Source organism: Anomalospiza imberbis, chromosome 1, assembly GCF_031753505.1.
Source record: "Anomalospiza imberbis isolate Cuckoo-Finch-1a 21T00152 chromosome 1, ASM3175350v1, whole genome shotgun sequence".
Lineage (NCBI taxonomy): Eukaryota > Metazoa > Chordata > Aves > Passeriformes > Viduidae > Anomalospiza > Anomalospiza imberbis.
The window spans coordinates 108830912-108856386 of NC_089681.1; the positions used below are offsets into that span (position 1 = coordinate 108830912).

The 25475-nt window shown below is 36.7% G+C and overlaps 1 protein-coding gene across 2 annotated transcripts; it reads right to left on the reverse strand.

Annotated features, from left to right (window-relative positions):
- Positions 1 to 4734: 4734 nt before the first annotated feature.
- LOC137482708 (prostatic acid phosphatase-like) lies at positions 4735 to 17640 on the reverse strand. Of its 2 annotated transcripts, XM_068205236.1 has the most exons (10): positions 17456 to 17640; positions 15998 to 16093; positions 13362 to 13448; positions 12594 to 12746; positions 10343 to 10441; positions 9142 to 9237; positions 7722 to 7854; positions 6378 to 6460; positions 5389 to 5495; positions 4735 to 4900 (listed from the first exon to the last, which is right to left on the reverse strand). In XM_068205236.1, the coding sequence occupies exons 1-10, from the start codon at positions 17567 to 17569 to the stop codon at positions 4744 to 4746; spliced, it is 1125 nt and encodes a 374-aa protein (XP_068061337.1). In that variant the 5' UTR covers positions 17570 to 17640; the 3' UTR covers positions 4735 to 4743. The 2 variants fall into 2 exon arrangements, with proteins under 2 accessions (XP_068061337.1, XP_068061346.1); XM_068205245.1 differs by lacking the exons at positions 6378 to 6460; positions 7722 to 7854.
- Between the last annotated feature and the right edge of the window lie 7835 nt (positions 17641 to 25475).

The following is a 25475-nucleotide window of genomic DNA, read 5'->3' on the forward strand; positions in this document are numbered from 1 at the left end:
CAGGTCCATGATCCCCCAAACCAGACAAATCTCTGGGATAAAGGATCTTCATGCAGTTTTCAAAGTTTTTGAGCATGGATTTGGGTTAGGAAGGAGGGGAGGAACTGGGAACTGGAGACTAAAAAGAATAATGAAGAATGTCTCAGGTCTCTATCACATTTTCTATGTAAGCATTGTCCAATTCAGGAAACTAACAGGAAAGTTACCCTTACCTTTGCTGGGAGAAGCATGAAACTTGCCCTTTACAGCTCTTGAACTTACACTTCTAAACATCTGGCAAACAAAACGTTAAAAGCAACTTGAGCACCACAGTTTGGCACAAGTTCAAAAACAGAAGAAACAGGAACAGGTTGAGAAGAGAAAGTGCCTAAAAATTTGGTTTTGACAGCCAAGGCTATAATCTGTTAGAAGTCTAATACTGATAAAGATGGAGTCTTGGCTTTTCCTTTGTGTTTGCTTTTGTCTAGCAGGTTTTTTTTAATTACTTCTTAGGAAGGGAGGTGTGATGATCAGCATAGTTTTGAGATGAATAACTTAAAGAGCTTGCACTAACTTTCCTGTGAGGGCTGCCAGACCTAGAAAGACTTTCTTCTGGTGTCTATTATAGGACATTAAGGTAATACAGAATAAACAACTTTGCTCTTCTTTGCATTAAGAAGCAGGTAGAACTGGTTGTCTCCTGTTGTCAGAAAGCATTTTTACCATTGTTTGGATGCTATGGTAAAAGGGGTTGCATTTTTTGACTGGAAATCTAACTACAGCTTTCCTGGTGAGCTATATTTCCTATGGTGGCTTAAGATGAACAGAAACTGGGACCTGCTGAGAGGAGAATAGGGCATTTACCGTAAGAATTCTGAAATTTAGATTCTTTTTGGACAGAAAAGGGACCTTTTTATTATTTTGTTTAATTTTATCTTGTAGAGTGGCAGTTCTCTGCTTATGCTATATCGAAAATATTTTTCGGGTTTAGCATCCATTTTAAAAGCCTGATCTGAGGAAAAGAAATCAGAATGGTGAAATTTTCTGCGCCTCAGCTGTTACTCTAGTTCTCTTTGAAATTACCTGTGTGCAATAAGACTGTTTACAGAAGGTCCTGTCTGCTGTGAGAAAACAAACAAAAAAAAGAAATCCTAGTTCTTCAAGCAAAGACATATCCACTGTTTTCAGCAATTAGTTTCATTTGATTGTTCTGATCCAGCTTTTGGAGTAAGGACACAAGCTGGTTTTGCAATACCAATATTAGAAAACAAATAGTGAAGGACTGCCCAACATGTTCTGCATGTTTTAATGAGCATGCAGCTCTGATTTTTTTATTTTGTATTGCCATTTCTTGTTCATGTCAAGAACAGTGTCTACTTGCAATTTCCCAGAAGAACAGATTTTATATGATCAGATCAGAATATACAATCAAGGTAACATAATCAAAGGAAGATGTTAAAAAGCAATTTGAATAAAAAAAAATTTTCTTCCAAAATTAACACTTGGCTTTACTGTCTTTTTGGAAAGAATATCTGAAAACCTTGTTGGATCAACCAGTTGTTGCTAGGTGTTTTATGGTAGCTAGCCTGGCTGGTTTTAGGCCCCTTTTAGGTCTAGATTCACAGTCCAAGTTTTCCACAAGTCTCATCTTCCTTCTATGTAGAGATAGGATATTTGTGCATGTAAAAGGCAGAGAAAAGAAGAAGAAAGAAATCTCTCTGATAAGTAAGCAGGCATTATCCTAATTCTTGTGGCTTCTGAGATCTGTTTGTGTAAAATGATTCATTGCTTATTAAGTAAAATAAAGTCTAAGGACAGTGGAATGACTCCTCCTTTCAGGGTCTCCATTTGAAGCATTGCTTCTGTCACCAGTTCTGGAAGTTGTTGTCTCATTCTTCAAAAGAGGGCAAGACTCCTTCAGAGGTATTTTCCAATTTTGCTGTAAATCAAGACTATAGCCCTTCAAAACACTCTATCATTGCACAGTTGAATTAGTTCTGACAAAGTCCCATTGAAAAGAATAGGTCTTGAAAAATTCCACTGGTTTCATATTGCACTTGGGTTTTACCAGGTGATAAAGTAAAGCAAATATTCATGAAGAATAAGTCCTTGCTTTCTATAATTTTTGTTTGTAGCATTAAGGCATGTTTTCTTTTGGTAGAGATGAGGAGACTCAGTTGGTCATTCTGATGGAATTTAAAGAGAAATGTTGGACCACAGTCATATCACAGTGTGGGAAGAGTTCTTTTCATAAAGTGAACCACACTGAAGATAGTGAAGGGAACACCTAAAGATAAGACAAAAAGAGATGCATTCTTAGCATATGGCATTCTCCAAAAGCATGGCAAACCTGTTAATAACCTGTTAACCTCAACAAGTAAGCAGTTCAGACTAAGTGGAGAGGAGGTAACACATTTGTTCCTGTTTTAACAGGACTAGGAATAATCTGTTGAAATGTTGAGTCAATCCATGCTGAAATCTTCCTGAGCACAGGGAGAGCTCACAAAAAGAGCACAGGGAGAGCTCACAGTTTTACCTCCTTCCCAAATATGCTGAGCTTTATTCATTTCCTATGTTTCACTTTATGGTCATTGAGATGTGGAGGAATTTAAGTCTGATTTAAACCATCCTCAAATACTGCTAGTGTATTGTGTGACCTAAAATAACAATACTTGCCTAACCCCCTTTTTTCCTTGTAGTGGGGACATAAATCCTCTCCATAAAACTTCAATTAAACTTTTTATAGAAACATCTGTATGTTTGTGAACTGAAGTCTCTCTGTAGAATAGCTATCTATATAAATTACACTTTTGCAATCAGTTACACTCCTGAATTTTATTTAAAAAAAAATCACATTTCTGAGCTTCATAAAATGCTTTCATGCATGTATAATCAAATTAATAACATATGCATTAGCAAACAAAAATAGTTGAGATTATTTTTGACAGAGTTGGAAACAGCTGAAATCAGGGATTTTGCAGCTATCTGTGTCAAGTGTAATTGTGACCTGTAAACTGTGCATCACTCTTCTCCTTAATTTAGCTTCCTGGTGTTGAAAGTCAGCTGTTCCAGGCTGTCTGCATTCATTGAGAATTGGTAGTGCACAGTGGTTTAGCACAGGGCAGTCTGTCAGCGTGCTGCACTGTGCAGCCTGTGGATCAGTATGTCTTGGCCTTTTCCCAAGTGCCACTCATGCACAGCAGAGAATTTAAAATTGCCTGCAGGAAAAGTGAAATTAATGTTTCCTAAATTAGTCCAAAAATTAGGATATGGCTCCAACAGGTCCATTCTGAACCAGGATAAAATAGTGGAAAGTGTCAAATTTTGATATGACAATATAGAAAATATTTTTATTGGAGTATCAGGTTTGGTTGTAACTTCTTTTGTGGTCCTTTTGTGTTTTCAGCACTCAGGGTTGCTAATAAAAGCAGTGATGCTGGATTTGGTGTAAAATACGTGAACATCATCTAACTTCTACTTCAGCAAAATGTGACGATTGAAGCAAAGTACAGCCTTTGTGTTAAAGGCTAAATATTTGTGCCTTTATAATTGTAAAATTTTGATACATTATAATTTTTTTCATTTATTTTTATGATCAGTTACACAATTTGCTTTGTGAAGGAGGGGGGATTCATTTCCACAAATCTTAGATAATTAAGCACCACAATATAAATATGAAGTATTTATCATTATCTTCCATGACTGTGTTAGTAGTGTGGCTGGAAAAAAACCTCATCAGAAACAACCTCCCCCTTCCTCTGCCAAATTACCTTTTGCAATTAAATGTGGTAATTTCCTGAGAATTTGTGAGCAATGACTATAGTGAAGAAATTTGTTTAGTGAATCATTACTTGCTAATTTTTTTGTGTATTCTGGCCAGACTATCTCCACTCTATTAATGGATTCAAGATATTTAACAGCAAATTATTTTCAAGGAGATGAGTTGGCTGGTCTGCATTCTTATAATCTCCGATGATTCAAATTCTTCTTGAGATCAGTGATTCAGAAAGCCATATGGGATTTTTTAATGTTGGGTACAATATTTGAACATTAGAAAAGTGAGGTTTCTTAAGTTTTCATTTCCCTTAAGTAATATAGAGCTAGATAAAAGACAGACAATGTCATTTTCTGCTTTCCTGTTCCCTCATTCTGTGAAACTAAATAATGTAAGTGGTCAAAATGGAAATTTAAACATCCTGATATGGTGATATAGACAACCTATGAGGGAATGAGTTAGTATACCAATGTGTGTCTGTATACTTTTGACATTCTGGTAAGTACCAATCTGGTGTACAATTCAATATTCATCTGTTTTGATCTCTGAATGCCCGCTAAAATCAAGAGAATACATAATTGTTGACTGTTGTTCATCAGCTTGGACAAACATTCTGCAGTTAGAGAAGAAAAGGTGACTGTTTTAAGTCAGTGCCTTTATATGTAGTTCTTCAGTAACTGAAGGTCTTTCTGACTGTACTAAACCAAAACAAAACAAAAAACCCCACATGAAAAACAGCGCTCTAAAGTCAGATCAGCTTTGATTTCATTTTATTAGAAAGTTGGTCTGGAATAGATAAATGTTTTTTTGGAGTAGAAATTACAGCCATGGGTACAATTATCTTTTCCTGGATCTGTGTATTTTTCATTTCAGAGCAGATCCTTATGAAAATGATTGTCACTTCAAATGAGCTGTTGGCTCAAGATGTAATCCTGCCTTTACTTTTGGGTACATGTGCCCAAAGCACTTAACTTACCACTTTTGATGTCCTACATTCTACATTCTCTTGTCCAATAGTGTACGAGGATGGGAGAGACCAGATGAGTAAATCTCTCCAGGGGACAGCGAAATTTGCAGCCAGGGAGGGTGAGGGGGTGAGGCTCCCTCAAGGAATTATTCCGGTAGTACATTTCTATGGTGTATTGCCTGTTTCAAAATACAGAGGGGTCAAAATAATGTTAGGTGTGCAGAACCACACAGCCTTTCCATGCTGCAGTTATTGCACTTGGGGACAAACTTTTAGCCAGCTCTTTTGCCTGGTTGCTAATATGTTTATGGTTTACTAATATAATTAATACTCTGAAGAGAACATTTTAAGCAAAAGGGGGTCAACACAAATTTGCATGTGGTTTGCTGTCTTAGCTAAGGAGTCAAATAAATAAAAAGGATGGAGTAAAACCTTTCATTAAATATATATACATACACACACACACACATATATATACATATATATATGGTTTTCCGGCTTATTCTGCTACTGACTACTAAACTGAATGCAATTACAATTATTTAAATCAATGTGTAATATTATCCTGAATAGTGAACCTCAGGTATCCAGTTTAATTAGCCTTGGATATCAGAAAATTCCCTTTTAGAAAAAGTACATGTTAGCAGTATAGCTTGCAGATACTTGCCCATTTTTTTCCTGGTAAAGTTCAAAAAAATGGCAGGCACTGTGAGGAGGCAATTTCCCATTGAAGACATTGAGTGCCATCTGTAAGGCAGCAATGGTGGCTGCATGCTGTGAACAGAGGATACCTGTAATTAAAGGTCTGTTGAAAATGATTACATGAACCTATTATTTAACAATATTTCCTGCACATTATCTGTCCACTCAACATTAACCTCATTAGGGCCTCATCAGTACTTGCCCTCTGCACTGCTGAGCAAATACTGTCCCTTTATGGCTATATAAACTGAAGTCCTGCATGTATAAAGTATACATATATGTAAATATTTAAGAAGTCTTAGTCACTTGCAGGTCTTACAAAATTAATATAAGCTGTTAAAACTTCTTTTAAAAGAACTAGTGGTTTTGCCTGATAAGTAAACTGTATTTGAGATCAGATCAGTAAGCTCTTTAGCTGATATAAACCCAATAGGTCATGATATAAATGTAGTTTAGAAACAGGAGCTTTTAAGTGAGGGCAATCCAAAAATTTCCTCATCCAATGACAGAATTTGTACATTCTAAACAAAAATATAAGATCACAATTGAGTAACTGCCTTCATAAGGCCATCTAAAATAACTGTAACTTAATTTTTTTCTTTTTTTTTCCCCATATGCACTTGAAAAAGATGACTTGCAGGAAGAAGGAGATTTTGTTTTAAATTAACTTTGTAACCCAGGTTTAATATAACATGAAGCATGATTTTTTCAGTTCCCTGCTCAATCAAAACATTATTGCAATGAAAAAACCATGATATTCAGTGGAACATGGAATGCTTCAGGTTTCAAAGTAGTATCTGTTCATTAAATTTTTTTAAAAATCTGAGGATGTTTAAGGTTAACCAAATAAAAAAATGATTGTAGCTGTATTTCATGAAGGAAATAAAATTTCATGGCTTTCATTGCATTTAATAACTGCAGACAGGAAACACAAGAGAAACAGAAAGCACTCACCGTGGAATACATAACCATTTTTTGATGGTATGAAGGCTTTCTAGCATCTAAGATATGCTTTAGAATAGTTTTTAAAAGAATTCCTGAAAGAAAATGGGGAAGCAGTGACAATGAAAGAGATGCTTGTGTTAACATCTGTATCGATTGTTGCCATTTTAGCAATCTGTCACTAAGTGCACCAGATTTATTCAATTGACTTAACTGATAATTTGTGCAGAGAGCCTTCATTAATAATGACAGTATCTTTCAAATGAACAGTGGGCCTATTTTACTTCTGTCTAAAATGTTTTGGGGATCCCTAATAGCCTCAACAGCTTCAAACAGTGTATTCACAGTTACTTTGTGCCAGCAGAACAGTGCAAAAAGAGCACAGTAATGAATGCTACCCCGTTGTCTGTGTAGCTTGAGTGATTTCCTGCTTTCCAGAGAAAAAAGAAAGAGCATATCCTTTTGACTCTGGGGCTTTATAAATTGTGTGGTTGTCTGCATTTTGTTAATGTTAACTGCTGAAAAATTGTAAGACAAACTACTTGATTTAAATCAATGGCTGTGCTAGTATGTTAATATAAAGTTGGCATGTCAACAAGTTAAAATCCTAAAAGTAGAACTGTACCAGCTAGCAAATTAGACAGAATTAGTCTTTAGCTTCTGGCACATTTTTAATAGCAATTGTTAGTAAAGGAAGGGCAGAGGTTTGAACTTTGTGCCAAGTTTTGCAAGTTGGAGCTTTGAAAAATGCAACAAATTAATTCATGCTTATATGTTCATTTGTCTTCCTAGCTCACAGACCCTGCCTGTACACTGCCTATATAAAACAAAAAGGAGGCTCAAAAGATGACAGGGGATAAATGGAGGAGAATGAGTGACAAAAAAGATATAAAATACTTTCAAATTTCCACCATTGTTTTCTGAGCAGAGTAAGGTTTAGAAGCAGTTTAATAATCTCATTTTAGGACTCTCAGTAATGGAACATGAAGACTTAGGCAACAAAGTCACCATTCTAGACATCACTACAAATAATATTTCTTTAAGTAAGGTACATGTGGAGGCTTACGCTAAGTTCAGACTTGATTCAATTCAACAAGAATCTGTATGTTATATTGAATTTCTTATACAGTGTAATCTAAATGATACCTCAATTACAATGCTAGATTAGGATATTCATGATTTATATGCTCACCATCTCCCTCCCCATTAATCAAAATTTTTCAGTGCTGCCCACCAATATCCCCATAATGGCATCTTTCACCATTCTACCACAGAATCAGCAGCATTGTTTGTCATATACCTTGTCTTCTTTCCCATCCTACTTTTGGTTTTAAATGGGGCAAGAATTCAGCTTACCTCCCTGCAAACGTGATTTTTGTATTTGTTTGTGGAACCCAAATTCCGCCTGCAATAACAATTCTGACAGCTTTATCAGCTTGGTCTTGACACCATGAGTAGCCCAAACAGGTAAAGTGTAATTGTTAATATCCTACAGTGAAGAAAGAAAACATGGTGATTTTCTTACTGATTCCTACTGCTACCTGCTATTTATTCTGGCACAAAATACTTCTCAGAACAAATCTGAGTGTTTCACTCTAGTAACATTTCCTCATTGGAATAAAATGATGACTGTATTTTGCATTTAGACAGCTGTAGCATTCCTATTTATAGCATCATAGTGCTTGGAAGAAATTTGAAGGGCAGTTTTCAACAAGAAGAGGAATACTTATTAATAATACTAAAATGATGCAAAAAGCAACTGGCATTTTTTATGTTGTCAGGTGAAAAAAAAAATCATCACTATATGGATTTTTCAGTCATGTGCTGGGATATATTTTTACTGAAACAAATCCCATATAAACATCAGGATTTTAAGGGCTGGTAGCTCTCAGCTGTAACAGGAATACAAAGATCAAATAGGAACATGTATAGCTGTAGTATGGATGTACCAAAGTATAGGGTTAGGTATATAAGAATGAGATATAAATTAAATTTGTACCTATTATGGTCTATTAGATACTGTCACAGTCCTCAAGCTAAAGTGGAATGGATTAGTCTTTCATTGGGGATGCAGTCCATGGTATCTTAGTGATCACAGAAGGGAAGATATGCACAACACTCCCGGTTTGCACTACCCTGAATTCCTGTTTAAACAAGGTTGGTAACTTTCCTTTAGAGCAATGTAACCTTTGGACTGAGCTCACCAAAAGGAGTATTCTTGTAACAAGTGAGCTCAAATGAAAATGTCAACTACTTCAAGCATTTGTTTAAACAAGAAAACAATAGAACGTGCTAGGTTAAACCAGCTCAGATCACAATGTTATCCCTGTCTCTTTTAATAAGTGTGATTTATGTCTTAGGGAGAGAATTGGATGGTTGCATGCTATTTAAGACAAGCAAACAAAAGACAATTTTATCTAAAGGTATGCTTTTGCCTAATTCTCTATATGCAGTCACTGACTGGATCTTGAATATGAAAGTCCACTAGCTTGTCTTCCTTATAGTGGCGGATGACCCAGAGTAGCCTCACACACATAGAGTGTTTACAGGATTTTCAGTTGTAAGTTTGACATTAAGTGAGGGCTTCTGAGAAAAAAGCTGAAAATAGGCTATGTTTAAATTTTTTTGGAAGAACAGATCTATGATCTTTTTATGACTTACAGTAAGAAAATAAATACAATAAAAATACCAGGTTGAAGGAGGTGTAGGAATTTCTATTGGACTCAAAGATCTTAAGGGTCTTTTTCAACCTGAATGATTCTTTGATTCTATTTACCTCATATTGTAAAGTGTCAGAGAGCTTCCAAATCCTTTCACTAGTCAACTTCTTCAATGGATATCCCGTATGAGTGGCTAGAAACTTTAGAAATTGCTGGAATACAAAAAAAAAAAACAAAAAAAAACCCCAAACTTGTAGTACTGAGGGCATTTTTACATTATTTCTACACACTGCCATACTAGTACGTAGGAATTTTTAGAAAGAAGACAGTCTTTGCACTTCGCACTAAAGCAATGAACCATTTCCTAGATGTAAGAGAGTTTGGTCTATTCATTTAGACAGGGTTGGTGATTTTAGTTCAGATTTGAAGTATGGTGATTGTTTATGCTTGGTGGAAATGTTTAGAATGAAGTAGAGGGAACACAGATATATGAAGAAGTCTGGCAGAAATCCAAGAAGTACTTAAAGGAGTGTGATAAACAATTATTCTGATATTGGTACTCAGGAGGAGAGGCATGGTGTAAATTTGATAAAATGGGAATTGTTATTTACTTGCATATAATACCCAGATGCAGAGCCACAAATGGATGACTGAGGTCAGTGGTGAAAGATAATAGAAAAACACGTGAGGTTCATAATGTCCTTTTGAAAACATGTGTGAAGAAGAAGGTTGCAGCAGAATAAACGTTATATAGTCATGCAAAGGTTTTGATGGTGGAGAAAGAAAGGAAAGGATACCATATGAAGACAGACACAAAACATAAGAGAGCGCCTAAATTAATATTTTGGTTGGGAAACATGAATAGGTACTTGAGGAAAACACTGAGACTGTTATAAAAATTCTGGGGAATTGAGCTGAGAAAATGAATCTGAACTCACAGACCTAGATAGGGAGAGATGTCAGAGGAGTTGCTTTACATGGGAGTAAACAGGGAGAGGTATTGGAATAATTTAAGAGGCATTGACACTGATTTTATCTGAGTTTTTGTTTTGTCTAGTCTCTTAGAAACTAAGTTTTTGCAAGTAGGTCAATAATTTATCTTTTCTGTGACTTGCCATTTTCAATTGTCGGGAATAGCCCAGTCCAGCTGGATCTGTAATGTTGTAATTTTTTTTTTTGGGTATGTTGTCTACACCCACTCTGAAGATTAGAGATCTGAAAGGAGCATATTAACTGATATTTTTTAAACCTGTATGTCAGATGTTGTTGAAGAAGTGATACACTTTAACTGGATTTCCAGAACTGAAAATACTTCACCTTGTAGTGCTTGAATTGCCTTTGGAAATCCCTAGTTGCAAAGGTTTCTCTCAGAAGCTCCTTGTATTTTGGGCAGTGTGAGAAAGGTAGGTATAGTAACTGAAAAGAAAATTGCAAAATCCTAGTTAGGCAAGGTGCATCTTGTTCTGCAATTCAATATACCTTTGCAGGATTGCTGTTCTGATTGGCTGCACTAGTTAGGACAAGCTGAAAAATAATTTAGCAACGTAGTTTCAAGGATATTCATCTTCAGGACTCTAGGAGTCATACTGATGACTACATACAAAATAATCTTTAAATGTTCAGAGGAGTAATAGCTGCAGTAGTTCAAAGTTAAAGGACTCATTTACACAAGATGAAATCTGTCCTTTGACAGAAGACTAAGACAAGCCCTCGTGAACTCCTTTGTTCTTAGCTTCTCCAGGGATGATTTCATTCATTGTGTTCAGTCTTTCTTTAAACACACCATCACATTTTTACAACAAATTACAAAGCAGCAGCTGGACTGAAATAGGAGACTTTGTGCATACTCAGCTGTATTGAGTCTATTTAGCACAGCTTCATTTAGTTCAGCTAAACTGTAGAAACTTGTGAACTTTCTGTAACTCGGTTTTGTCTTTCATTAATCTAAGATATGTGAAGGTTACATATGACTGGAATATCTTAAGAACTTGTTATTTCAATTACATGCATTATATAAGCTAGCTAAATTTAGTTTATTCTCGTTTTCTGTGTTAAATTTTAAACAAAAATTTAAATTTGACACTGGTAGTATTAGTGCTTTTCCCTAATGTATTTTTTTGTCCTTTTTCCAGTAATGTAGCTCCATCTATATAGTCCCAATACTAAAAGAACTTTGAAAAGAACTTGTGAGATTTGAAGGGAAATTAGCTTGGAATGCTTCACAGAAGTTCCTCAATCTTTTTAGAAATACAATCTATGTATTCCACAAGATAGGAAGGTATTTGTGAATTATAGCCATAGGTTCATAAACAGGTATGACTTCACCAATAAATGATGGGCACTTGTTTTGTGTGGTAGGATACATGTGGTCTCAGGTTTAGCCTGTATAATTAGTAAGGATAAATAAAGTTAAAACACAAATAGTTGAAAAAAGTATGAAAATTTTGCATGTGTTCATGACTTTATGATTTGTTTGAATAAACTTACTTGCTCCCCTAGATGTGAATGAGGTGCAGCACCTGCTTGCTGAGTTTGCCATCTCTGTTGATACTGGCCGGGTATTCTTGACTGTCTGCTGGGATACATCACAGGTGGGGACCTGTGACAGTGTCAGAAGCAGCTCCTGACTGTGCCTGGCTGTGTGTGTGAAGAGGAAAACATGTGTCCACACCTTCCATCTTCATGGTCTCATCGCCCCGAGGTGAGAACCATTGCTCCATGACCTATCTGACGTGATTCCCTTATCATCACAGACTGTGTTAACTAGACTTGTAAAGCCCACACAATTTATCTTGCATCACACGAGCAAACCTGCTCTCACAAACTGAGACTCATGCTGCACTCTCCTGATCTTAACATTTGTCATAGATTTTCCACACACAGGGGATTCCAGCTCCAGTCAACTGCACCGCTTTCCCATACAGGACAAGTATATGTAGGCTACAGAGCTGCTATCCACAGGATTCCTTACAACTCCAAAGTGAGGAGCTGAAGGAAGGGACATGAAAAAATACATTGCCCTATGAACTCATGCTTAAAGCTCTGAGTCCTCCTTCCTTTCCCCTTTTATTTTTCTCACCAATCCTTGAAGTACGTGCATTGACCTGCAAAGTGCATGAAAAACAATCCTGTAACTCAATTCTCACCATAATGTAAGTCCCAGAATGATTCTTTTGTCTTTTCTATTGGCTGTGGACTAAGCAATACTGAAGCACTAGTGAGATTAAGTATGTTTTCTCTTCTCAAACAAAGTCATGTTTGCGTTAAATTTAGGATTAATCTACTTATAGAGTGATTTACTCACCTTATAAATTAACTCTTTCTCTCTATACCCAGTACTCCCATTTTCCTTCCTCTTTTGTTAAGATCATGTTTCTGATATGCAAGTCCATTTCTGTGGAAATACTTGCCAACACTTCTATTCAGCTTATTAGGCCTTTCCACACAATGCTTGTAACAATGTTCTTTTCATTACCTTTACCATGCACTTTTTGCTGCACCTTCATCTCATATCCTATGCACTGTACTAATGATCAAGGGAAAGCAGATGCCCCTAGTTTACACTCACATTATCCTGTGACAGTGGCATTGTGTGAACTGGAATTGGCTGCCAGAGGATTCTGGGGTTCCAAATCTGATCCTGTGTTGGTAGGTACAGTCCAGCAAGACTTGCCTGGGCACTCATAAGTGTGTGATCACAGTCCGTGCTTTGAACATAAATCTGAAGAAAAAAAAAAAAAAGAAAAAGAAACATTTTGGATGGTAATTTTTTTCATTAGGTTTGCTTTATTGTCTTAGTAGGAAAAAAAAGGGCCTGGTACTGGGGAAGTTGTCATTAAAATGGAGTGGCATGAAGAAGGACTATGGGAAAGAAGGATGAGGGAGAAAGACTGCATTTGGAATAAAATTTTGCTGGACAATTGAGCTGCATCAGGGTAACATCTTAGATATCCTAGAAGACAGCATGAGATTGACTCTATTTGACCCTCTAGGCTTTGGGACATCGTAGATGCACTGAAAAGCTGGAACCTGAATAAGAACTGAGTTGTATCTGCTTTCCATGTGGAACTGTAGCATTGGAGGTATTTGACATAGATATCTCCCATACAGCAGTGAGGGAGCTGAACCTGATGTGCAGCCTAAAAAGCCTTTTATGTAGTTTTCAGTTAACCATCAGGAAAAAAGCTGAACTACAATTTCAGGGATATTTTGGAATTATATTGACTTCAATTGATATTAAATTTTCTCCAACTGCACCAGGTTTAGACTCTTATGCATCCAGGAAGTCCCATTAACAACCATGAAAAACATCTTCCTGCCCAGATCCAGTACTTGCCTCACACTGCTTGTATACAACGCTCAGGAAATGAGAGTATCTCCTCCGCATGTACTGGCCAAGCTCATACTGTTGTTGTATGCCAAGCTGTAGAATTAACACAAGAGCATATGAGGTTAAAGAAATGTGCTATGCATCCACTCCTACAACCAAAAAGAATGCAATAATATTTGATATTATTTTAATAAAGACTTTTTTTCTTTTTCAAATTGAATTAGGAAAGAAGACATGAGAAAAAAGTAGTGAAGTTGCTGCATGTATGGTATTGGATAATGTTAGATATGATTCCTGGCGGATGCAGTTTTGTATTTTGCTCGATGGAAAGCTATGTGTATGTTTATCTGAGCTAGTGAGACTTAAATCAGGCATAGAGATGTTCCAACACCATCTGTCTACTTTCTACTCTGTTGCTGTCTCAGAGCTGATTAACTGGGAGTGCAGACAGAACAGCCACCTGTCCATGGAGACACATCCAGGATATGAATCTCATAGAGTATCACCAGTGACTCCTTATGGGGGCTACAGTTTTAGCCTGGGCAAGATCTAGTTTTTCAGAATAGAAGTCTTGAAGTAGAAGTCCTCCAAGCCTTAGGGCATTTTGCTGCAATAGCTAATTATTATCAACAGTCTGAAAGATTTGATTTTTGATTCTCGCCTGACTATGTTCCCAACTTTCAGTCGCTGAATCTTGTTACACTTTCAAATAACATTTACCATCACAGATCTTATTCACGGTTAATCATTAATCCATAAAATGGAATCAAGTCATAATATCTCTGTGTTAAATTAAACTGATAACAATTCTCTACTCTCAAAGCAAAATAGGTTTTTCCAGTCCCAACATTTTAGTGGCTCATAGCTGAAGATCTTTCAACTTGCCTACATAATTTTGTGAACGCTCACATTGTCAGTGACATGTGAATCACTGAATCACAAAATCAGTTAGGTTGAAAATGACCTTTGATATCATTGTGTCCAACTTATTACCTAACACTACCATGTCAACTAGGCTGTGGAATTAGGTACCATTTCCACTCTTTCCTTAAACACCCCTTGGGGTACTGACTCCAGCATAATCACACACAGTGTCCCTGTAATAGTCTGTATATTGCCATCTTTTTACTTGTAGCTGGTGTTTCCTGGCCCAAATTTAAATATATTCCACTTTGCTCATGTAACATTTACTGTACACTGGGATCTCAAGTACAGTGATTACTCATTTCTTCCTAAAGCAATTTTCTAAGTTGTGGTATCAGGGGATAATTCAGGCTGGAAGGGGCCTCAGGAAGTCTCTAGTCCAACCTCCTGCTCAAAGCCAAGTCAGCTAGGAGTTACTCAGGACCCACTGTGTGTACACATGATCACCTCTTTCTCTTGCTGGAATTGTGCATCCAGTTTCCTAGGGTATATGTGTGGTTTAGGCTTCTGCCCCAGCTTGCCTAATATGCATGTTGTTAAGTCCTGACTCCTGGGTGTTGAAGTCTTCTATGCCTTGGAGCAAGCTGGCATGGATTGCTGAACTTGCATAGCATTTATACTCCTGTTTCTTCAAGGGAATTGACATGAGCAGAAACAGGCCTGATTTTGCTTTGTAGACCAGTTTTGCCTCCTAAGAACAGTGGGGAAGAGGAACCCCTCAGGCAGTTTGTTCTATTCTGATTTTGGTGGAGACCTGGCAAGTTCTTTTAAGAGAGATAAGGTGTGTGTTCCTAACAGAGAGACACACCTCACAGTCTGCCTCCACGTGGACTGTAGCCATTTGTCTGGGACAACCAGACTTCTGGCACTTCTAGACTACTTCAGGGAGACTACCTGGTTCTGAGTGCTGGGCAAATGACTGGCAGCTTTTTCCACCCAAATAAAAGCTGCAAATAACTGGCAGCTTTTTCCATCCATCCCCATCTTGGGGTAAAAGTAATGAAGTACAAGCACACAGACAGAGTGGGTCCTGCCAGTGGGAGGGGAAAAACCACCCAGTGTCCAAATATTGCCTTACAGTCTGATAGTACAGTTCGCCCGTGGCTCCATTTGTGAAAGGTGGCAGCTAATAGAAGTTACAGTCAAGGCAGGCACAGCATCTGTCAGATACAGTATCTATGGTAGCTTCAGCTGCTTCTGGTTACTACCAACAGCTGATTCCATAGATGCCTGCACTAAAATAGCTGAGTTTTAAGTCAAAATAGCTGAGGTTTAAGTCTTGGGCATAGCATAAGAAAAGTTTCTGCTTGTACTGATCTTAACAGTTTATGAGTAAGGAAGCACTCCTATTCAGCAGAGATTGAGGGAGGGTTGTGTCTGTAAGCACTTCCATCACCTTCTGCTACTGGTGGTTAAAGCTTCCTGTATGGTTTCAGGTGAACTGAGTTGCTCACCAGAGCCTGGCTCCTCCCAGACTAGAAGATCCTAGTGTGCAATCAAAAAGCTCTGCATATGCTGACACTGGACCAGAACAGGCTGACTCAGTTTCATTCAAAATTAGTGAGTGCTGTTGCTGTAGTTTTCTCATAAGTTCCTTGGCTGTCCTTAAGTGGCAACTTAATAAGGGCTTTCTCCAAGTGAAAGCAAAGTTCCAACCCCCAAATATCAACACAACATCTTCCAATATTTCAGTTCTTGGCCCAGGTATACAAACTCACCTTGGTAAGTTGGCCATATCCCTGTTGTGTTGCAATTTCTTTGTGTTTATCAGTTGGGAAAAACTCCTGTGGGGTATGATCACCATGGCGAAATACCTGATAAAATAGATGAAATTGCTTTTGTGTTACTGGTAATTTTTGTGATGATTATAACTAATTAGTGAATTAGTGTAGTCACAAGCAATATGCTATGATAGTGAGTACTGTATCTGAGAGATGCTAAGTATATTAATGGTGCTTGCCTTAAATCTAGATAGCAACATTTCTTGTTTAATTTATTTAGACAAATATAACTGGTTCTTTTTTGGCATTTGACAATAAATTAGCTTAAATTAGCTTAAATTTTTGCAAGTTATAAAAACTACAGGATACTCTATTACATTTTATAGAAATTTTATGTATTTTAGAAGATATAGACCATAATATTAAATAAACAGAAAACAAACAGAAGCATGTAAGTAATTTTGCAGAAATATTTGAACATTAGTATTTTGGTATGACTAAGTTGGAATTTAAAAGGTAAAAACCAAAACTATTACACGAAGTAACAGTTCTGTGGATGACTGCTGTGTAGTTCTCTTACTTGGCAGAAATTAGCCTTAAAAAGTCATATGTTGATTTTTTCATCGCAAGAGGTGATAGAAGTGTTATCTAATATGTAAATACAGAATAAACTGTTATCTGAAAACATTGAACCTATTTACATAAAAGAGGTATTTGTACAGATACATTGGATTTTTTCATTCATACAATTAATTCTTTGCTTTATATGCTTTGCAGCATAATTCCTGTAGATATGAGCCATATGATTCTAAAATTTTAACACTAGATTTTTTTTTAATTTCTTAATCCAAGCAGGGAGAAATTAAATCAAAAACTGCAGGGAAAAATTATATAAATTATTTATATGTGTGTGTAATGTTCAGAATAAGATTCAAGCTTCCTGCAAACAAATGGTACATCATAATCATTGCAAATAGCATTAGCTTCACAGTGCTGGTTTCTGTGCTGCTTGTTCAATGTCATTGTACACTTGTTTAAGTTTCACATACTGAAATTTACTTTGCATGTTAGTCCATTGAAACCACTGGAAAAGCGGAAACTCTTCCATGGTAAAGAAGGTTTTTGCACAGTTGGTATTTAGTTATGAAATCCTCTTTTACATTTTAAAACAGAATCCTGTGTTATTTTTCTCTTAGTGCTATAAAATAAGCATTCTGTATCCATCCAGAAAGTAACTTCATCTAGGAGTGCACAAAGGAGACAAAATTATAAATTTTTTTATTATTTAATCTTATCTAAAATTGAGATTTTTTTTTGGACAATGCAATAATGAATTTTGAATATGGAGGAAACATTTAAATATTTGAAAAGGTGCCCCCTCCTCCTTCCTACCCTAGAGTACAAAAAGAGTAGTAAGTGACAGGTTTTGAAGAAATTTCATTTGCCCATACTTACTAGGGACACAAACTTCAGTTTTCTTTTAGCTGTTGTTTGGTGAAGAAAGATGCAGAAAAGACAGAACAGGAAACACAGACTCCAAATTCCACAGACCAGCTGCCTTGCTCTCATCCTGAGGGTAGCTTTCAGCTCTTTTGGACACCAAGGTCCCTGGCTGGATGTGGTGATACAGTAGATATATGGCTAAGGGGGGTGGAGTCAGTTGTGCTTAGTGAAGTCTGAGAGAGGGCTGTGAAGTTGCCTCTCTCCCCTTCTAGGGTTAGTGCTTTTCAGGGAACTCATGAAATTAAAAGTGTATTTCTCATTTATACTCAATTTCCATGTCCCATGGAGTAAAACCCTGAGCCTTCTAATTCCTGCCCCTGGCAAGGCAGGTGAATGTAAAGAGCTAGAGGTTTCCTTCTATTATTTAACTAGGATTTAGTATGGATCAGTCAGCCTTCCCAAATATGAAAATGCTGTGGGTATCTTACTGTATGCAAAAGAGCTATTAAACCATCTGCATTCCTAGTGCTCACAGTCTTCTCTGAACACTTTGTACTAGAAGGCAAAAAGGAGCAGTGCTAACAAATTTCCTTTTATAAAGTATCTCTGGATTTTCCCTGGATTTGGCTGTGGTTGTAGGAGGAATAAGCAACAGAAGGTTTTGTTGCAAAGGAACAGGAATAAGCCTAAATTCATTGCAAAAAATATAAAGATATATGAATGAACTTTCAATCTCTTTAGTAGATTGACTCCATTTCTAGTGGCAAAGTATGTGACATTGTTTCCTAGAACTATCCCCCAGAATTTCATACGGTTAATTAAATTTTAAATTTTCAAATTTCTCTTGATGTAAACACTCTCATTGTTATAGTGTGCATATATCAACCGTTGTTCCTGTCATCTCCCCAGTGGATTTTAAATAAGAAAAAAAAAATCTAGCACAGAGACACCGTTGCGAGAGACAGGATTGATCTTGCAAGTTATTGATTTATGTTCAGTCCCTTTTGTGTGTTAATGAAAGTCCTGTTAGTATGTTAAAATTGAGGGTGATTTCTTCGTCATCAAAAGCTCTCTGTAAGAATTTGAAAGAAATTACTGAAAAAAATTATTATGTTGCTACTCAAAAAGGTTATATAATCCCAAACTAGTTTAAAGGAAATAACAAAATTTTTTGTGTGATTATTAGATATAGACTTCTCTAGGGGGATCAGTTCTCCTTCCTGAGGTAACAATGTTGTATCTTTCACATCTGTCAGAGCTAAAGAAATTCCTCTGTGAAACATCGAAAGGTCATACTTTCATTTCTGCTTTTATCTCTGACAATTTTAAGAGATTCATTAATAGAAAAATGTGATGGGGAGTTACCCACATTTATTGAGAAAGAAAATCCTTTTTTTTTTTTTTTTTATTTGGAGGCACCTGGGGGGAGATATGGGTCAACTGATTAAAGCTATTCACAGCCTGTACTTGTCATACCTCAAAAATTTCTCTGAAGAGTCTGTGTTTTGCTGTTTCTAGAGAACATGGCATCAGACACTACTCCTAAAATACACTACTCTGCAAGACAAGATTTTTAAATAGATAGACTCAGAAAAAAATAGACAAGTTCTCAGAATTGCAAGGCTCCATTCAGGTTCTTCATGTACTGTAGATATGTCTGTGAGGAACTGCAGATCTACAACGGGAGCATAAAGATTTAACTTTAATCTTTTCAAGCAACCATTGTCTCATACTTTATGTGAGACTTCTGTAACTAGGAAGGCAAAATTACTCTTACTTTGAGGTTAAAAAATATTAGTGTAAATATTGGTGTAAAAATATTGACAAAATGTGAAAAAATATTAGTGTTAAAGCTGATACTTTCATCCTTTTATCTGATCTTGATTCTTCTAATTCTGTGAGAAGAGACACGTAAAGGGCTGGAATTGTTTTTAAGTACACCATATTGATTAATTCTGTTCTTGTTGAAGGTCACAAAGAGAGAATGAAACACTGTGCTGTGCCATGGTGAGAGGTGTGTAAACTCTAGCTGTTCCAAAGTCAAGGTAACTGCTTCTTTAATATGCTTGCAGCCTGTGTTAAAGGAACAGTTGAAGGTGGAAAAGGAGAAGATAATGATAAATATAATATAATAAGGTAATAACTGTACCTCTCTCACTTCCTTGGGAGTACAAAGGACAATATATGAGGTGTAGATCACATGCCTTTATCTTTATATTGATAAAATATTTATGGGATCATGATAAACATAATATTACTAAGCAAGTAAAAGTACAGCTTTTTGTTGTGTTCTGTAGTGTGATATCTGAAGACTCTGTTAAGAGATGCTGCTGGATCTTTGACATTGTTGAGGGAATGCAAATGTTCATTAACAATGCTCCAGTGCATTAAAATTTTCATAGTTTAACAATGCTCCAGTGTATTAAAATTGTTTCATAGTTTAACTGCTAGTATTGTATTTGAAAGCTTATTAATCCAAAGAACAAAATTTGACCCTCTACCCCCAGATTACAATATGAAGAATCCTTTCCAGGCTGTGATGCTCATCCCCTCCCCCCACTTTTAAGTGTAGGGTTAAATCTGCCTGGTAGGTAAATACAGGGTGGGATTGGACTTGCAGCTTGAGATGCTACTTCTTCAATTGACAATGGAGAAGGATCAGAATTGGTTGAAGATATAGTGATAACTGTGTTAGAAGAAGACTCCAGTGTAGAATTAATGTGGGGAGAAGGAGGCTGGTGGAGGAGGATTTCAACCTGCCCACCCTACCTTCCCTTCTTAACCCTGCTTGAAACAACCCCTTAGTGGGATTGTTATTCCAGCGTCTGGTGTTGAAGTCATGATTCTCTGGCTTCTGCACAGTTTTGATGTCCATGTTTGCTTCCATGACTTTTCCTCATCTTCTTTTCTTAGCTACAGTCAGATCAAGGCTATATGTGTCAAGAGAATCCAAGGTTTGCTCTGGTTTACGTCTTTGTCTCCTGCTTACATGCTTTGGTTAAATGATGAGGACAAGTGATGGTATCATTTTTTGAGCTGCAATAAACTAACATTCAGAACAACAAAATAAATCCAGCTCCAAGCCATTGGCTTAATAGGTAAATAGATAGGAATCAGCTGCCTTTATTTGGCTAATGCTTACATAGACTTCTTCGGTCCTTTGTGCTAGGAAAACAAAGGCAAGTCATGTCACCATGCCTTGCCTCAGGCACACACTACCCCTGCCTTGACATGAATTCTACCCCAATCAGATACACATTTTCTGTTAATGATTTCAGTGTTGGCATGCAAGAATACTCATTCAATAATACTCTTTTCTGCATATTTTCAGACTGAGTTAGAAGCAATGTCCAGCTGCTTTGAGGAGTTGAATTATGAGGCTTGTTATGAATATGAACAAAATGGAGCACCTTTGTCCTGCAAATAAAGTGATCTTCACTGGTGCCTGGGGATCTTAAGAACTCTGCCTGATGTCCTTGTTACTGCTGGCAGAATACATCACTTATTACCCCATATTCTCTGATCCTTCCTTGAATTGCAGTAGAAAAGAGGAGACAGCAGTCAGTGTTGGACTTGTGAGAAATACGGCTGTGGTTGCTCTCAGGCCATTCAGTGTTCCTGGCAATTGCCTTCTTTTTGGGTTCAAAGCTGCACTCTTGATGTCATCAAAGACAAAGTACTTTTTTTGCACAGTGGCCAGCTTCTTCTCCATTACACTGATGCAAATATAGAGTAACTGTTTAGAAGATGATGAACTTATTCCAGATATATTTTCCTTTGTGTTTACACAGCTGTTCTTCCAGTAATGATGTTCTCAGAACCTTTATCTGGAGTTTTGCTGGACTATAAAATTCCCTCCTCTCAAATGTGAGCACTTTCTCTCCAGTTCTTTATGACTCATCAACTTTTGTTCATACAATACACTGACATGGAGGAGTTGCCAATTAAGATGCAGTTTAGTAGTTGTGTTATTATAATATCAGAACAAAGGGGTTTAGCTGACAGTATTTCACAGAGTGGTGGTTCTTGTTTTGGTCTTGGGCCACCAGTGAGTCACAAACCTGAATTTTGTGCAGTGCAAAACTCCATCAAATTCTGTGAACAAATTCAAGTAACCTTACTTGAGTGTAATGGATGGCTGTATCCCATAACCAGACTGTCACTGCAGGAAAGAAGTAAGGGTTGTAGCAAATGGCTAGGAGATGGAGGCCTTTACACCACTGACACTATCTAGTTATTTAGCTTTGCTAATGAGTTGTATGGACCAGCAGGATCATGTTGTTTAGACAATGAGAGATGAAATATTACTTGTACTGAAAGAGCATTTTGTTCCAGCCAGCCACCGCCACAGCTGTCTAGCTTGGGCACAAAGCACAAGTGTTTCATGCAGGTGCTGACATCAGTCCAAACAACCTCCCTGTGTGTAATCAAGCATCAAGCTATTGTCCTTGTGCACCTTAGAATACCTGAGGGGTTTGGGTTGCTGCTTTCTTTAAATTTTAATAACTATATTTAACTTTGAGAGAGGCTACAATAACTATGATTAAAGCAATTGTTCTGCTCAGCTGGAATGATTTCTGATCATGCCCTAGCACAATGCTGTAAGATTTGAAATGCAAATATGTGGGAGGGAGTAAATATTCTCTCAATAACTTTTTTTTATTTCTATTGGAATAAAACCCAAAAAGTCCTTTATAAAAGTACCAGCTGAGGTAAAGTATAAGCTAACAATTTCTCATAAATATTGTCTCTTTCTGGTAATCAGTGTCATTGACCCCTGTGAATGATTTACTTTTTGATACTTAAATCCTGAATTAGTAGTGAAGAATTAATAAATTAGCTGTTTCTTCAGGGCTAATTCCTCCCCCTTCTCATTTCTGTTCTGTCCCTGTACTGTTATCATCTTTCAGGGTCTTTGGATTCTTGGAGGTTTTGGTTATATTTGCTCTTCTTCCTTTAAACCAGTAAAGAATTTTATGCTAGACATAGGCATGCTTTCATGGCACATTTCAAAGCTTTTTCAATCAGATGTTTTCTTGAGAGGCTGGTGATTTATTTAAATATTACCATAAAAGTTTTCTGAATGAAACTGTCAGAACTCTTAAAATGGATGACTGTGCTTTTATGTCACTACAATGTGTTTGTTAATACTGACTAGACTGGCTGGTGGTGGTGTGTTTCAAAGCTCTCCGTGGCATTTCCAAGGAAATTTGCATTCACTGTCAATATGGCTGCTAGAAACAAACTGTATATTTTCCCTTTAGGTCATATGTCCAGTTTATCTCACTTTAAATTGAACTGAAATAAAAACTGCATATCAGGGTAACAGAAATTTTGAAACTTTACTTTATTTAGAAGTAAAAATGAGTTTGTTCTGTCAGGTATCTCAATCGGCCTCAACAAAGTACCTTGAATTATGTCCCATTTTCTTGCCTACTATAATCTTGTGTTGTCCATATTTGTCTTCACAGACACATCCATAAAAAGCACAAAAGGCATAAAATTGCCTTTTACAGAAATATGGGACAAACTATGCAGAGGGCAATAACTAAAACGGAGAACAGACAAAATGCTACTGGCAATCACTCTGTTGTTTTGTTTTGGGACAGGGAAGAGAGAATAGGTTGTGTGTGGGACACAATTTTTAAAAAAAAAGAAGTGCTAGTAAAAGGAAGATGCACCTAACATCATGCAGGGATTGGACCAAGGTCTTTCCGAGCTGCTGCCACTGCTGAGACAGATTAATGTTACCTTCAAACACCAATAATTCTTGGAAACAACCAAGCTATTCATTATTTAACAATTTAGTTGTTAATTATAATGTGACTTTAGTTTTACAAAGTGTAGGTTTATTGGTTTGATTTATAACATGTTGAGCTTTACAAGGAATTGGGAAAAGCCCTACACAAAGTATAGAATGCTTTGGTTTTTTAACCCAAAGTACATTGGGTAACTGTAGCACAATCCAGGCTATTCCAGCTCTGTAACAGACTTGGGCTTTGGTGGAAGCTATTTGATTGGGTGAGAGCAAAAAGTGGATAAGCAAGTTTAATGCTTCAGTTAATGGGAAAAAAATGTTACCCAAAGCAATCCTGTGTTTAAAAGGTACATGGTTAGGTTCATGTTCTGATTTACATCAGTAGAAGGAAGATGGTAGTCCACAAAACCAGCTTCTTTTTGATTTACAGTTTGCCAAGCAGAAGAAATTTGGTCAACATTCCACATGTGATTCTTCACATGCTTTCCACACATACTGAATAGTGAATAATTTGTAGCATATTTTCAGTTAAACTGTGATCTCTTCTGCCTGGATCAGAATATTGTCTAAACTTTATTTAAAGGAAACAATGAGAAACATAGAATAGAATGAAATGAGGGTTTATTTTAGTGCGAACCAAAGAAAATCTGTATGTCTAAACATACATGAGAACCAAGAAATAGTACAACAGCTTGAAGAATATTTTCCTTTCTCTGCAGGCACCTCAGATAAATATTTTGCAAAAGCATATTGCCATCTAGTGTTAAACTCTCTTCTGTTCGTGGCACTTTAGGCCGCTGTAGCGGCAGTAGGTTCCTGATGGACACTTTTGTCAGAATCATTGGAAATCACATAATGTATTGCGAAATGCAGAACAGTATTACTACAGTCAGACATTGAGAATTGATGGCCATATTTCAAAATTTAAATAAAGATTAATTTCAATAATTTTTCACTCCTCTATTCAGGGTTGCTGGAAATATATATGTACCCACCAGAAATTAAGAGTTTGTTTAAGTCAGTGTCTGGTTCTTCTTTCAACGCAGTAAGAAGTGGTTAAAAACCAGTTTTTATATGCTTGTGTTATTAACTCTTCAATAATTTTCTCTTTGTATATTTTCATCTGTATTGATATAGGCATTCAGCAAGAGAGAGAAGCTTTTAGATTAATTTTACAAAACATGAGAATTTGAGTGGTCACAAGGATCAAGCTGGGGTAATGTAGTTTCTTCTCTTCCTCTTTTCATATAGTTTGTTGGGGATTTTTCTCTTTTGTGCCCCTCAGTTCTTGGTTTTACTTAATGTGAAAGAGAGAAATTCTGTATGTTTTATTATTGATGATATTCAAAGATTACATAGCTTTCACATCTCTCTTTCCATACTTTATTTTTTACTTGAACTCATTTGATTCATAGCAATGACTTTCAGATAGTGAGCTGAAGATTAGAACTTTATCAGCTGGCTGGAAACACTTACTTTTAAAAAGATGACTGTGACATCCCGCTTTATAGTTGTATAAAACTTTGCTGTACTTCATTGATTGAAGTTGTAATTTCCTATTTGTATGATGTTTAAAAAAAAAAGCATTTTCATCTAGAAACTTATAAAGAAAGTTCCAGTATATCCAGAAACACTGCCTTCTCTGTTAAGACATTTTTTTCAACTGATGAGAGGAAGCAGTTTTCAACCATTCAGACTAATGTTTTTGCATGGAACCATTTGCTGAAAGTTGTTCGGTAGACAAAGAAAAGGGAAAGGGAGAAGTTTACTGTACATTTCCTTTTAAGAAAATGGGAAAAGGAGAGATACCTTCAAAAGAGATCATTATGCATTTCTAATTGAGTTACCACCCATCTCTAAACCCATGAGACCATCACAATGTTCTAGGACATACCTGTGTTCTGTAATAGCTCCAGATATATTCTGTAAAGTAAATGACTTTACTATGGAATTACATCAGTGGAACATTGCAGAAGTGTGATGCAAATATTGCAATATACTTTCAAAGCGTTTTGACTTGGCTGTTTTGTGCATTGGATAACTGAATTTCCCCTTCTTTTTTTAGTCAACTGTGGGCAGAGATTGCTGCTGCCTTGCTAAAGGTAAGGTAAGAAAAAAGATGCCCAAACTCCCAGTCCCTATGAGCCATAGGCTGAGATTTTCCTATGGCAAAGAGCCAGAAGGTGCATATCTAAGAGACATGAGAGTTCTGAGAGTATTTCAGAGGGAAGGGTCAACAGCTTCATTCTTAGGATCACACACTTTGCTGGAGGC